The sequence below is a fragment of the Poromitra crassiceps genome, assembly GCF_964638095.1.
Source record: "Poromitra crassiceps genome assembly, chromosome: 8".
In the NCBI taxonomy this organism is placed as follows: Eukaryota; Metazoa; Chordata; class Actinopteri; order Beryciformes; family Melamphaidae; genus Poromitra; species Poromitra crassiceps.
In genome coordinates this window covers 4,914,572-4,927,216 of record NC_139629.1, presented here as the reverse complement: position 1 = coordinate 4,927,216, position 12,645 = coordinate 4,914,572, and the positions used below count along the sequence as shown (strand labels likewise).

The 12,645-nt window shown below is 43.5% G+C and overlaps 1 protein-coding gene across 1 annotated transcript in view; it reads right to left on the bottom strand.

Annotated features, from left to right (window-relative positions):
• Nucleotides 1–12,645, bottom strand: part of scn1laa (sodium channel, voltage-gated, type I-like, alpha) — a gene marked incomplete at both ends in the record, with an annotated part of 38,155 nt that overhangs the window by 17,272 nt on the left and 8,238 nt on the right. Inside the window, 8 exons of the mRNA XM_083641976.1 lie at nt 3,529–4,026; nt 4,529–4,885; nt 4,993–5,166; nt 6,161–6,399; nt 6,504–6,627; nt 7,071–7,460; nt 9,011–9,277; nt 9,834–10,040. Coding sequence (XP_083498102.1) covers nt 3,529–4,026; nt 4,529–4,885; nt 4,993–5,166; nt 6,161–6,399; nt 6,504–6,627; nt 7,071–7,460; nt 9,011–9,277; nt 9,834–10,040 — 2,256 coding nt within the window. The remainder of the gene's footprint in view (nt 1–3,528; nt 4,027–4,528; nt 4,886–4,992; nt 5,167–6,160; nt 6,400–6,503; nt 6,628–7,070; nt 7,461–9,010; nt 9,278–9,833; nt 10,041–12,645) is intronic.

Sequence of the window (12,645 nt, the reverse complement as noted above, 5' to 3'; positions counted from 1 at the left end):
TGCCTGGTGATTCTGGAAGTTGGCAGTATCATACATGGTCTTCTCCCCCTCAGGCCTTCTGCAGGGCGTGTCTCCTAATAGCTGTGAGACGAGCGCAGCCTCAATGCCTTCCTGAATGAGAGTGCAGTATAGCACTGGGCTGTCCCGGGACCAGCTAATGCAGAGAGAGCAGGGAATGATGTAAGCATGTTCACTGTGATCTACTGGGAGCACTAAACCCAATGGGATCCTCTGGAGGTTTCTGCTACCACCCAAGCTTCTATCTATCCATTCTGTTGCTGCTGCCAGGTGTGATTCACAGCACCTCTTGATATTTGAGCAATAACCACATGTTATTTGTGGAAGGCTAAATATGACGTGATCTATTTTGGACAATATCTAAATCCATCAAAATCCATCCTCCTGCCATTCAATGGCTATGTAGTATACACAGTTATACACAGTCCCCTGTCCCCAAAACAAAACAAAACAAAACAAATAATCAAATAAAAGAGAAACTTGCTGATGAAGTTTGTGATGCGACTTATCAATTTTGCATAGAAGCCTTTGAGCTCCTATTAAAATCAATGAAATCTGTTTGCAGCATCAACACAGTTTTGAAAACACTAATTCAAAACAGGTGTGGGAATGAAGTAAGAAAAAAAAAGATGAGTGAGCCAATGAATGTGTTGAATATTGTAGATGGGACACATGGTAAGTGTTATGTACAATAAAGTGTTCTTACAAGTCTCCTCTCACTGAAAACTTTGAGAGCATCTGTGAAGCAGCAGCAACAGCAACAAACAGCGTTAAGTGGAGAAAAGTCACAGAAAGTTACCAAATAACACTCCGCCTGTGAGCAAAATTGTTAAAAGATCTGACAAAGCACATTCACAACAACGAAAGGAAATGATATCTGTAACAATCTGATAATAACAGCAATAATAATTAGTCTACAATGTTGTGAAAAATGTAGTAGAAACAATCAATCAATCTATTTATTATACAATTTAGTATGTGGGCTCTGTCCACTGTTTCAAGTTCTGTGTTCGGCCACAGCTATGCCGTTTTACGTGCGATTGGGCTGAAACCTTCAGGGCGTGTAAAGGGCACCCGTGCGGGTGACCTGACGGAGCCGAATTTTTTCTAGGTGATTGCCCTAATTACCGATGTCATCAGTGATGTCATCAATTATGTCATACCCACACTGATGATGTCATCAGTGATGTCATACATATGGCATTGTGACATCATTGTGACATCACTGATAATGCCATCAGTAGTCGTGTTTCCATTACCGTCAGAAATGCGCAAAATCTAAATATCGCAATAGAAATTGGGTAATGGAAACACGTAAATTTCGAAAAAGCTCCCAAATATCGCAAAACGTTTTTGCGCTCTCATGAGGTGGTTTTTCAGACGTGTCGATATAGCAGTTTATCGCAAAAGTGTAATGGAAACACATTTTCCGCATTTGCACGTCATGTGACCCATCTTCTCCTTTGGAAAATGAAAGGAAATTAGGGAGAAAGGGTTTGATAAACCGTGGCAAAACCTTCGCAGCAAGTGGAAAACTTTGAAGCAACGCTACCTAGCAGAAAGACGTGTTGTGCAAAAGCGGAGCCGGAAAATAGATCATGTTTAATGGGAGAAATCGATCCATGCCTGTGTGCGCGCATTTGGCACAGCGGCGAGATGATCGGCGGGATGAAAAGCACACCGGTGCGGTGCTGTTGACTGAAGTGATTAATACATTACACACGTTTCAGGTACAATGTTATAATTATAATACACGATATTCTGACTATTGCACCATATCAGCCTTTCCCCCCCTCCTCCATCTCTAAAATGGGACAAGTTGTAGGCTACCTTTTTTCCTCTGCCTGTCGCGCTCACTGCATTCACCGCAGCCCGCAACATGTTCTTTTGAATTGATAATCAGGCTCGTTTATATGCGTTGTAACTTCATGTTGTGATTTGCATTGACCATTGGTTGGATTTGAGCATGCAGGGGACGGGATATGGGGCAGATCCGCGTGCGTAATCACTGTGGCAGCTGCTGGTAACGGGAATTGCGAAACTCAACTTCAATGGAAACGCCTACAAGTCGCAATTGTACATTGTCGAAGTTGTAGAAATATCGCAATTATTTTGCGAAAAACTGTAATGGAAACACAGCTAGTGACACACACACACGAGAGAGAGAGACTGAGGAGTGGGAGACGCTGTGGTGCACGCGCGGAGCGCGCGAGATGCCTAGTTACACTATATAATAGACAGAGCTGCAGCGATGAATCGATTAGTTGTAGACTATTAAAGTAATCGTCAACTATTTTGATAATCAATGAATCAGTTTGAGTAATTTTTTAAGGAAAAAAAGTAAAGAAATTATCTGATTCCAGCTTCTTAAATGTGAATATTTTCCTTTTTTCCTTTCACTATGACAGTAAACTGAATATATTTGGGTTGTGGACAAAACAGGACATTTGAGGATATCATATTGGGCTTTGGGAAACACTAATCACATTTTTTCAAAATCTTCTGACATTTTATAGCCCAAACAACGAGTCCATTAATTGGGAAAATAATCGACAGATGAATAGAGAATGAAAATAGTGGTTAGTTGCAGCCCTAGACAGCTGCTGTGTGTGTGACGTTTCTCTCACAGTCTGTAGCCTTTCTCTAACAGTAACACTAAGCAAACGGAACCCTTAGAGGAGGACTCAGCTCCCCAGCACTCAGACTTGAAATGGTAACATAATGTAATCTGAACGCTGGTATTTCCCTGTGTCTCTGTGGCCTCTCCTCGTTAAAGGCTCGTGGTATATGGGCTCTCCAGGGGAAACGTCACGTCACATGCTCCTACAGTACCTCGTTGCCATGGACAGTGGGCTAAGTGCCTGAGCCTGACCACTGCAATGGAACATCCTACTTATCTGAGACAACAGATGTATCCGCCAAAGAACCACAACCAATACTCAAATCCTTCTTCATCGTTCGCACACACTAGTCTCCCGCTTATTTCCTCCTGTCTGCCTGCGTTATGCCTTTAGAAAGCTTGGTTTAAAAGGAGCATTATCCCAGTCATCTGTAGCAGTGAAGTTGCTTTGAAAGTATTGCATATATTATTGACATGATCTATACTTTATAACAGGGTTTTTCCTACAGAGGAATTTCTGGTGCCCCCCCCCCCCCCACCACCAAAAGCCTTATATTTGAGTTCAAGACAGGCCTGACTGCAAATGAACTCAAAATCAAACATTTTTACAGTATCAATTTAGAGAATTTCAAAGTTAAATTCTCACATTTGTATGTTGAAATGACTCTGTCATGGGTGCTGTGAAAACACATTGCTCCATAATTTCTGACAATGACTGATATATTATTGTGTTGAGGAACCCTATACACATATAGTCATATATAGCCCCAAAACCCTCTATAATCATGATGAAATCCCTGCTAAAAGGCAATTGAAAAACGATCAGAAATGCAATATTTCATTTTAAAAACCTGGTAGAATATCAGATCAATCCACATAAGCATCCTTACCACTTTGTCGTCTACATCGGAGGATGTACTGCTGAAGTCGTCTGTGTTGAGATTTTCAAAGTCCGACTCTCCCACAGCGATCGGGACAATGACGGTCAGACTCGGATTGTGGATGAAGGACATCATAGAGTCCTCGCTCAGGCTGTTGACTATATACTTGTCTCCATTTCTGTCCACTCCTGTGACGTCCCTGTTGCCATTCTTGGGAAAGTCTTTGATGAGCTCCACAGTGGTGTGGTTGGGGAGAGAATTGTGGCCTAAAGGCTTGTGGAGCTCATCCAGAGTCTTCTCGTCGCCCATGGCCTCCATGGCCTTCTTGCTCTTCCTGAGGCAGACGCTGCTGAAGGTGCGTCGCAGCAGGGCCTTGGTGAAGGCGACGCCGAGTCGGATTCGTCCGATGGCGATCTGGAGGTTGTTCATCTCGCTGTCGTCGTCCGTCGCCGCCAGGTTGTCCGCACTGAATGAGCTCAGCAGCAGCGCCAGGAACAGGTTCAGCACCTGACAGATCATGATATGACTTCAAATTACTACATTATCTATGTATCTATTATTATCAGTGTTGAGCAAGTTACTCAGGAGGAGTCAAGACATGTAATTAGTTACTTATTACTCCTTTAAAAAGTAATAAAATGACTTTACTTATGACTTTGTATCAAAAGTAATAAGTTACGTTAGTCGTTACATTACTATTACTTTCATGACCCCCTTGCGAAAAAGTGTCATACAACTAATTGCGTTCTGGCAACGCAGTCGCCTCACACAGCCAGACCTATCTCCACACTTTGTTTTAGCGCTGGAGAAAGTGATGCAGTAGCTACAAGTTACTTGGATTAGTAACTGTAATACTTTTTAGGAAATTGTAATCCCTTAGATTACTAGTTACTGGGAAAGTAATACAATTACAGTACAGTAACAGTAGTTACTTTATTTCACTGCCCAACACTGATTATTATACCTTATGATAACACTGTATATAATATGATAGCTGATAACAATGTACCACAAGGTTCCCGATGACCATGACCATCATGAAGACGACGATGCACAAGCTTTGTCCAGACACCTCCATGCAGTCCCACATGGTCTCTATCCACTCTCCACAGAGCACTCGGAAGACGATGAGGAAGGAGTGGAAGAAGTCGTACATGTGCCAGCGGGGCAGAGTGCAGTCTTTGGAGATCTTACACACACAGTCCCTGTAGTTCTTTCCAAACAGCTGCATGCCCACCACAGCGAAGATGAACACGATAATGGCCAGCACCAGAGTCAGGTTGCCCAGAGCCCCCACTGAGTTACCGATGATTTTAATCAGCATGTTGAGAGTGGGCCACGATTTAGCCAACTTGAATACTCTCAGCTGTGGAGGGGGGGGGGGGAGAGCAGGTAGTGTTTGAGTCATTTCACATGTTTGTGTGCTCGAAATGCACCTGGAAATATTGGCAATGGTGTGTGTTTTGCACTTACCAATCTGAATGACCTCAGAACAGACATGCCAGAGATGTTGGACAGACCAAGCTCCATCAAGCTCAGAGTGACAATGATGGAATCAAAGATATTCCAGCCCTCCTGGAAATAAAAGTACGGGTCCAAAGCGATGATCTTGAAGAACATCTCAGCTGTGAAGATGCCACTGAATACCTTATTAAAAGACACAAAGTGTTAATAGACATTTCACCTGTTTGCAAAGATCCATTTCAATTAAAGAGAACATCCACTCAAACAAGTGTTTTTCTTCTTGTTCCTTCAGTTGAACGTTTGAGCTTCACTGTGCAGAATGATGTACAGAGTTTGACACTAGAACGGCTGCATCCACAATCATCTGCTGAAAGTGGAGAGTTTCCCTGTGCTCACTGAAAAGGCCATTACAAGCACGATTTATGACATCACAAATATGTGGAGCCAATCCCTGTCTAGTATTCAGCAGTTGAACTTTTAAAATGATCAATATTTGCATATTTACAGAGATGGGATGAGGGAGAATGAGGGAGAAGTAGGGGGGAGTCATTTGAAGGATTTTCACGACACAAATTATGAGTCAAAGTAGAGTATTTTATATACATCTTAAGGGGACATTCACACCAAAAGCGTTTTTTTCAGTCAGAACGCTATGAAAATCATGTCGAGGGCGCTTCCATTGTGCACAAAACACAGCGCACGGAGCGTATTTTTTGCACTTTGTTTTATTTTCCCCTGCAGTGGCGTGCACTAGAGTTGAGCACACTACGACCACATGGACGGTAGCCAGCTGGTTTTGTCTGTTTGATGTTTGCCAATTCTGCCAATTATTGCCAATTCTGGCAGCAGCGAGGTTGAGGATCCCTCTGGGAGGAGAAAATGTAGGAGGAGTAAAAAGACGAGCAGTGCGCTTTTCCTCCAAATGTTCAACTTTTTCAGCTTTAAAACGCCCAGAGCGCTCCGCCAAAAAGACGAGACGCCACCAGCGTTTAAACGCCAGGTGCGTTCATTAAAAGAGGAGCACGTCTAGCGCTAGTCCTTACATAGAGAATGAATTGCAGAAAGACGCTGGCAGCTCCAAAAACGCTTTTGGTCAGAATGTCCCCTAAAACACGACTTTAGGGGGGGGTCTTCAAGGATGCTCAAAATACCCTGCGATACATGACCGTCCACTCACCAGGTTCCCCACACTGAGCATCTCGGTGAAGCTCTGTGAAATTGGATAATGCTCCATGGCCATAAACAGCGTGTTGAGAACAATGCAGATGGTGATCGCCAGGTCTACGAACGGATCCAGCACAATTAGTTTGACCACGTTCTTGAACTTCACCCATCGTGGACAACATTCCCAGATGAGGAAGGTATGGGCAAAATTATAAAAGCAAGGAGGACACTTCTGCCTCGACTCTTCAAGCTCTGATGCACAACAGAGGAGACAAAACCAATGCAATGCCATTCAAGGTTTTTGAAATCTACTGTTATCATTATCAGGCTATTGGTGGGTGTGTATTATGACCTACCTTCCATTGTGTTGGTGATAACGCTAGCGACACTAAACGCTCTCTGTCTGGCCTCTGGGCCCTCCAGGAAGTCCATAGATCCCTGGTATGATCCACGTCTGTACTCCGATTCAGTGGTGTCATCCTGGAGGCAGATGCAATCATGTGTTAACCGCCAGGAAGTTTACATCATTTGGAAAATCTCTGTAAATGTATGCGGATGTAGTAAAGACAAAAGGTGTTCGTAATGTATATCAGTAACACAAGGCAAAGCTACATCGGAAACACACACGCACGCACGCACGCACACGCACGCACGCACGCACGCACACAGACACACACACACACAAAAGAGCACAGGGAGAAATGCACTAGAAAGCTGCATATTGTGTAGAAAGCTGAGCACAATAAGTTGAATGTTGTTGTTGTTGATGTTGACTCCACATGTTAAAAGGTATACAGCACATGAAGTCAGACAGCACCGGGGAAAAGATGAACATAAAGAAACGGGAGCAGACTACTGAGGATACAGCAGAGCTAACAGGGCAGTCAAAGGTGCAAACAGCACAGAGGGGCCATGGTCCTTACGTTGTCATCGGTGGAGGCCATATCTACCGTCACCTCCGGCACACGCAGCAGCCCCACGGGTGACGTCGGGAGCGAAGCCCCGCCCACCAGCGACACCACCCCGTTGCAGTCCACAGAGCTGTGCTTCATCCCGACGGGTGGAGGAGGAAGCAGGACGCGCGACAAGAAGCTGGTCTGGCTCGTGGTGCTGCTGCAGCGCCGGCGCTCGCGCCTCTGCTGCGGCACAAAGAGAGAGCCCCTCCGACTGAGGTTGTCCTCGAAAGCGCTGTTCTCGTCGTCCGCAAAGTCGCTCTCCGAAACCACGTCGGGCGCTCGGCCCCGGAAGCTGAAGAGGCTGGCCCTGCTGTTCCGTCTCGACGAGAACAGGGGTCCACGGAAACTCAGAAAGGACTAGGAGAGAAAGATATCCTTCAGTGGCTAGCGTTGACACGCGGTGAAGAACGTGAAGAAGAGAGAACAATGGTGGTGATGATGATGATGATGATGACGACGGTGATATGTGGCAGTGTAGAAAAAAGCTCGTATTCCACGGTGAGAAGCAATGAAGAAATAACCCAACAGGAAAATGCGGGCGCTACACAGGGTGAAAACCATGCAGCATGATTCTACTTAGGATGATGGTAGTGGTAATACAAATGATGACGATGATGATAATGATGAAGAAGATAAGGATTGTAAGGAGAGATGATAAAAAAAAATGGAGCAAAGAGAAAAATGCATCTCGATGATGATGATGACAGTGACGATGATGAAAAAGATAAAAAATAATGATGACGATGAAGAGGAAGAACAATGTTGCTTGGTGACAGCATAGAAAGAACCTTTACATGAGACATAATGGCTCTGTAGGATTGCCCAGTAGCGTGTTGGGACTTCTTTACAAGTGCATGTCATTCAAAACGGTTTAAATGTGAGTCCAGGGTTCGTAATCACACCCATAATATAAAGCAATCCATTCTCTAGTCCAGGGGTTCCCAAACATTTTCATCTTGGGACCCAACAGATAGATTTTGTGTCACCCTGGGTCCCAAACTCCCAAAAAACATACGGTAATGAGTTGCCATGACAACCAGTTGGCGACCCAATTTGGGTCGGGACCCATAGTTTGGGAAACACTGCTCTAGTCTACTACTACTTCTGTCTGCCACTCATTGAGAGAACGGCAAAGAACAGCCAATCAGGCTTCTCATTGAGAATTATTAGACGGAGCTTCCGGAAGCATTTCTGACGTTCAATTGATAGAACATTCATAATATCTAGTTTTATCTAGTTCTACAGTATGACCATTGAAATTGCAGCAATATATTTTGTCAACTAAATAAGTGCCAATGTAGTCATTCATTTTCAATCGTTGTTTTTGAGTGAGTGTGATGGACACTGTAGTTCACATTCATTTACAGCAACGGTGGGATGGAAATAAAAATAAAATTATTTTAATTATTTGTCGGTATGAGTTGAAACAAGTTTTTTTTTAAAGAACAGGTGGCCAAATTAGATGGAAATGTGTCTAAAGACATTATGAAGAAGATATTAATATTCAACAAATTATCTTCGTTAACCAGGTGCAAATTCACAGCTTTTCAATTAACTAGAAAAAAACACCTCATGGTTGTATGCCTAGTTGTATGCCAACATGTTTTCAACATGAACCCTAAGCCACCCACATCCCCCCAGCCACTCCCCCTACCCAGCCCTCGAACCCTGACGCTCTTCAATGTTCCTATCCCTAAGCTATGGCCCCTCCCCCTAGCCCCACCCCCTTCCCTCCCCACACCCCCTCCCACCACCCATATCCCCCTAACCCACCCCTCACATCGCGACTAGAGTCCATATGATGTTAGGAATAGATTAAGGTGAAAACTGGGGAACACTTCAAGAGAAAGTGAGAGAGCAGAATGTCACTGGTTTGACATAGATCGTAGTGACAGATCATACTGAACCTGATGTGCAGATGAGCATCTCATGTCATAGGAGAGCAGGTTAGCGTCCACAGATAACCGGAAGCGCGTCTTCTTGATGCTGTCCATTGACTCGGAGGCTGGGAGCTTCTCATCGCCCCCCCTGCCCTCCTCCTCCTTCCGTTTCCTGCGTCTGTTGCGTCTCTCTTTGGCACTCTTGGAGCTAAACTTGGAGGCTTCAGAGGAGCTTTCTGTGACATCCGCCCGGTCACTCAACTGCCCACTCTCAGCAGCAGCTGCCATGGCTGCCTGGAGGAAGAAGAAGAAGTAGAAGAAGAAGAAGAAGAAGAAGAAGAAGAAGAAGAAGAAGAAGAAGAAGAAGAAGAAGAAGAAGAAGAAGAAGAAGAAGAAGAAGAAGATGAAGAAGAAGAAGAAGAAGAAGAAGAAGAAGAAGAAGAAGAAGGAGAAGGAGAAGAAGAAGAATGCTATTATGATTATTCTTAGTAGCACCATGATTTGCCAGCAGCACCATAGAGTAACACAATCTGATCAAGCCTGCCTTGCTGCTCTGTGCTACACGCCCACATGTGCGCTACAAACATGCCACAAACATCCCGACCACAGCGAAACAATGAGAAAATAGGAAAATACAGGCAGAGGGCAATTTAATGTCTCTACAAAAACACAATTCTAGTGGGTCATAAGTGATAATCGAGAGGGATTACTTTTGTATGAGTTTTTTTTTAATGCAGGGGAATTGTGCATAGTATACCTTTAAGATATTTCTGTCTCAATATTATTATTATAACGTGAGAAAGTGAGCTCATGGGGATATTGGTGTTGAAATAGGGAGCAGATCCTGTACCTGAGCATCCTCTTGCTGCCGCCTCAGCTGCTCCAGCATGGCCTGGAACTCTTCCTCCTTCTGCTGCGCCTCCTCCATGGTGGCCTGGTTCTGCTCATCGTAGGCCATTGCTACCACAGCCAAGATCAGGTTGACCAAGTAGAAGGAGCCCAGGAATATCACCAGAACAAAGAAGAGCATGTAGGTCTTTCCAGATGCTCGCAGTGTCTGGAAGGAATGCAAACAATGTTCTGCTCTCAGAGAGCTGACAAATTGCATGGGTATTCATCACTGTTCCATTATTTTATTTTTCAATTTTTCAACTTTTACAACATGAAAAGCAAAACAATAAAGAAAAAAGCATAAAGAAGCAAAACAAACTCAAACACAGAAAGACAAAGAAAAAGAAAACAAAAGAAAACAAAAAACATACCAACATTGCTACATGGTGCTACCAGCTACCTAAGCAGCTTATGCGCTTATAAAATAAATCCACTGCGAAAGTTACTCGTCGTTTCTAACCTCGTCCAAGTAGGCGAGAAACGGGTCCCATATACTGTAGTTGAGAACTTCCCGAGTGAGTTGGTCCTCAAGAACCTGAGTCTTTCCATACGTACAACCGAAACCATATCCGCCAGCCATAATTGAAAAGAAGGCGGGGAGGGGGACTTCCAACCTTTCAGAATGAGTCTTTTGGCGACAGTCATGCCCTGCGTCAGAGACTGCTGCACAGCCGTGGGGAGGAGCAGAGAGGATTCCGAGCAGCCGAAGATGGCGAGTTCTGCCTCCAGCTGGAGGATTCATTGGTATTCATCACTGTTAACTTGTTTATGTCAGAGCCATAGAGATATAAGAGTTGCGTCATCTCCATTCACGCCAATGGACCAGTTTTTTTTTATACCTCGCAATAGTTCCTGGAACTAAGGTTCTGGATTAAGCAGCGCTGTCGAGTTGCAGCAGAACGGACCGTTTGTGATGTACGTTGAAAGGGTCAGGACGTTTAAAGAATCAAACTGTATATTATCAGCTTTATTTTATGCATTCAAACGTACTTCCTGGAACTACTCCCCCGCACATATAGCTACGTGAGTCACGCATTTAGGACTTCCGTTGGTGGCACTCTCTCGTCTATAGACGGGTTTAACTTGACAACAAAAACATTCTAAATTGAACCCCCGCTCACTTCCTGTTGCAGTATTTGCTATGGACATAAAAGAAAAAAAAAACGTCTATATCATTCTGGTTTACGTCTATAGACGGTTTTCACGGAATTGTGTTGCTAGGGAACCGTTTGAAACCTAGCTTATTTCCTGTCAGCTATAGCAAATGCTGCAACATGAAGTAAGCTAGGGATTGAGAATGTTTATGTCGTCAAGTTAAAACCGTTTTCCCTGAACTGTCAGTCCTGTCCTATTGTACTAGCAAACACTGTAACAGGAAATGAGCTGGGGTTCAATTTAGAATGTTTATGTTGTCAAGTTAAAACTGGCTATACATACAGTAGATTGTGGAACACGCTGCCTGCTAGCTAATTCAGTGTCATACTCAAACTTGTTTTAATATTGTTTTAGTTGTTTTAACTCTTAGCCCTACACTTGGGTTTCATATTATCTCCCCAATATGTATTATTATTACTATTCTTCTATTATTTTCCCTTCCTTACTTTGAATGTTCTTGTATTATTATTATTATTATTATTATTATTATTATTATTATTATTATTGTATTTATAGAGACACTGCGTAACGCGTCATCATTCAGAAACCACGCCCAAGACGGGGGAAAACACAAACTCCTGTCCAATCCTGGCGTTCTCCTATGTCACGTGCATGGTTGCGTGTTGCACCAAAAGATCGTATATACGGAAGATGAACACTCCAACTTACTTCTTGACAGCTAGATCCACATTTTTCTTCTCTCCAATTCTCAATGGCTTCCTTGTTTTGCTCAGGAGTACAAAAAAACTTTAACTGCCGATGTTTTACATTTGTTGTCTGCGCAGCCCACCACACAACAGCTTTTAGCTATGTTTAATTCAAGGAAAATGACGCTGGTGTGTGGAAATGAACGGAGCTCTTCCCCCGTGATGGGCGTGGCCTATTACATGCAGTGTGTCTATTACAGAGCCAATGTTATTTAAAAATTTTAACTACGGTAATTGTAATAACACTAATTCATTGAAACTATTGTGAAAGTTACGTGTAAGTTTGACTTCAAAATAATAATTGTCGTTAAAGTAAAAAAAAAAAAGCGTTGGAGGGGGGCGGGGCAAGAGCATTGTTCTGCAACCTAACAAAGAGAAATGTTGATAAAGGAGAGCGTGATGATCGTTGATCAAAGAGGCAGTGCCGCCCAGTCATACATTGTGTTAGAGAGCATCTCTAATGGGAGCTTTGCTGGAGGACTGTTTGCTTTGCTTGCTGAGAATACAATGTTTAGCAGAGCTCTATTCAAGGCACCAGCGTTCACCTGTTTACAGCCATTCATCTTGTGTTTGCCTGAGACACAGCGGGACCCATCTTTGTTCCCTCTGGCCAAAGAGCACCTGCACTTTATTTGAGGATTTGTTGAAATAGGACGCACACAATATTCTCTTTCACGGCCATTATTGTAACGTGAGAATCCCTTCTTACCACTGCAAAATGCTGCATGCTCATGTATTTAGAGAAAGAGGCAGTACAGAGAGAGCATCCTGAAGCACATGAGGTCAAACGTCTCATCAAGCTGATAATGAAAATGTGAAAATACCGGGGGAGGGGGCAGCTGCTTCTCGCATCATATGGGTTATAAAAATAAACCAAATATCACATACAATACAATTGTACTATAAGGA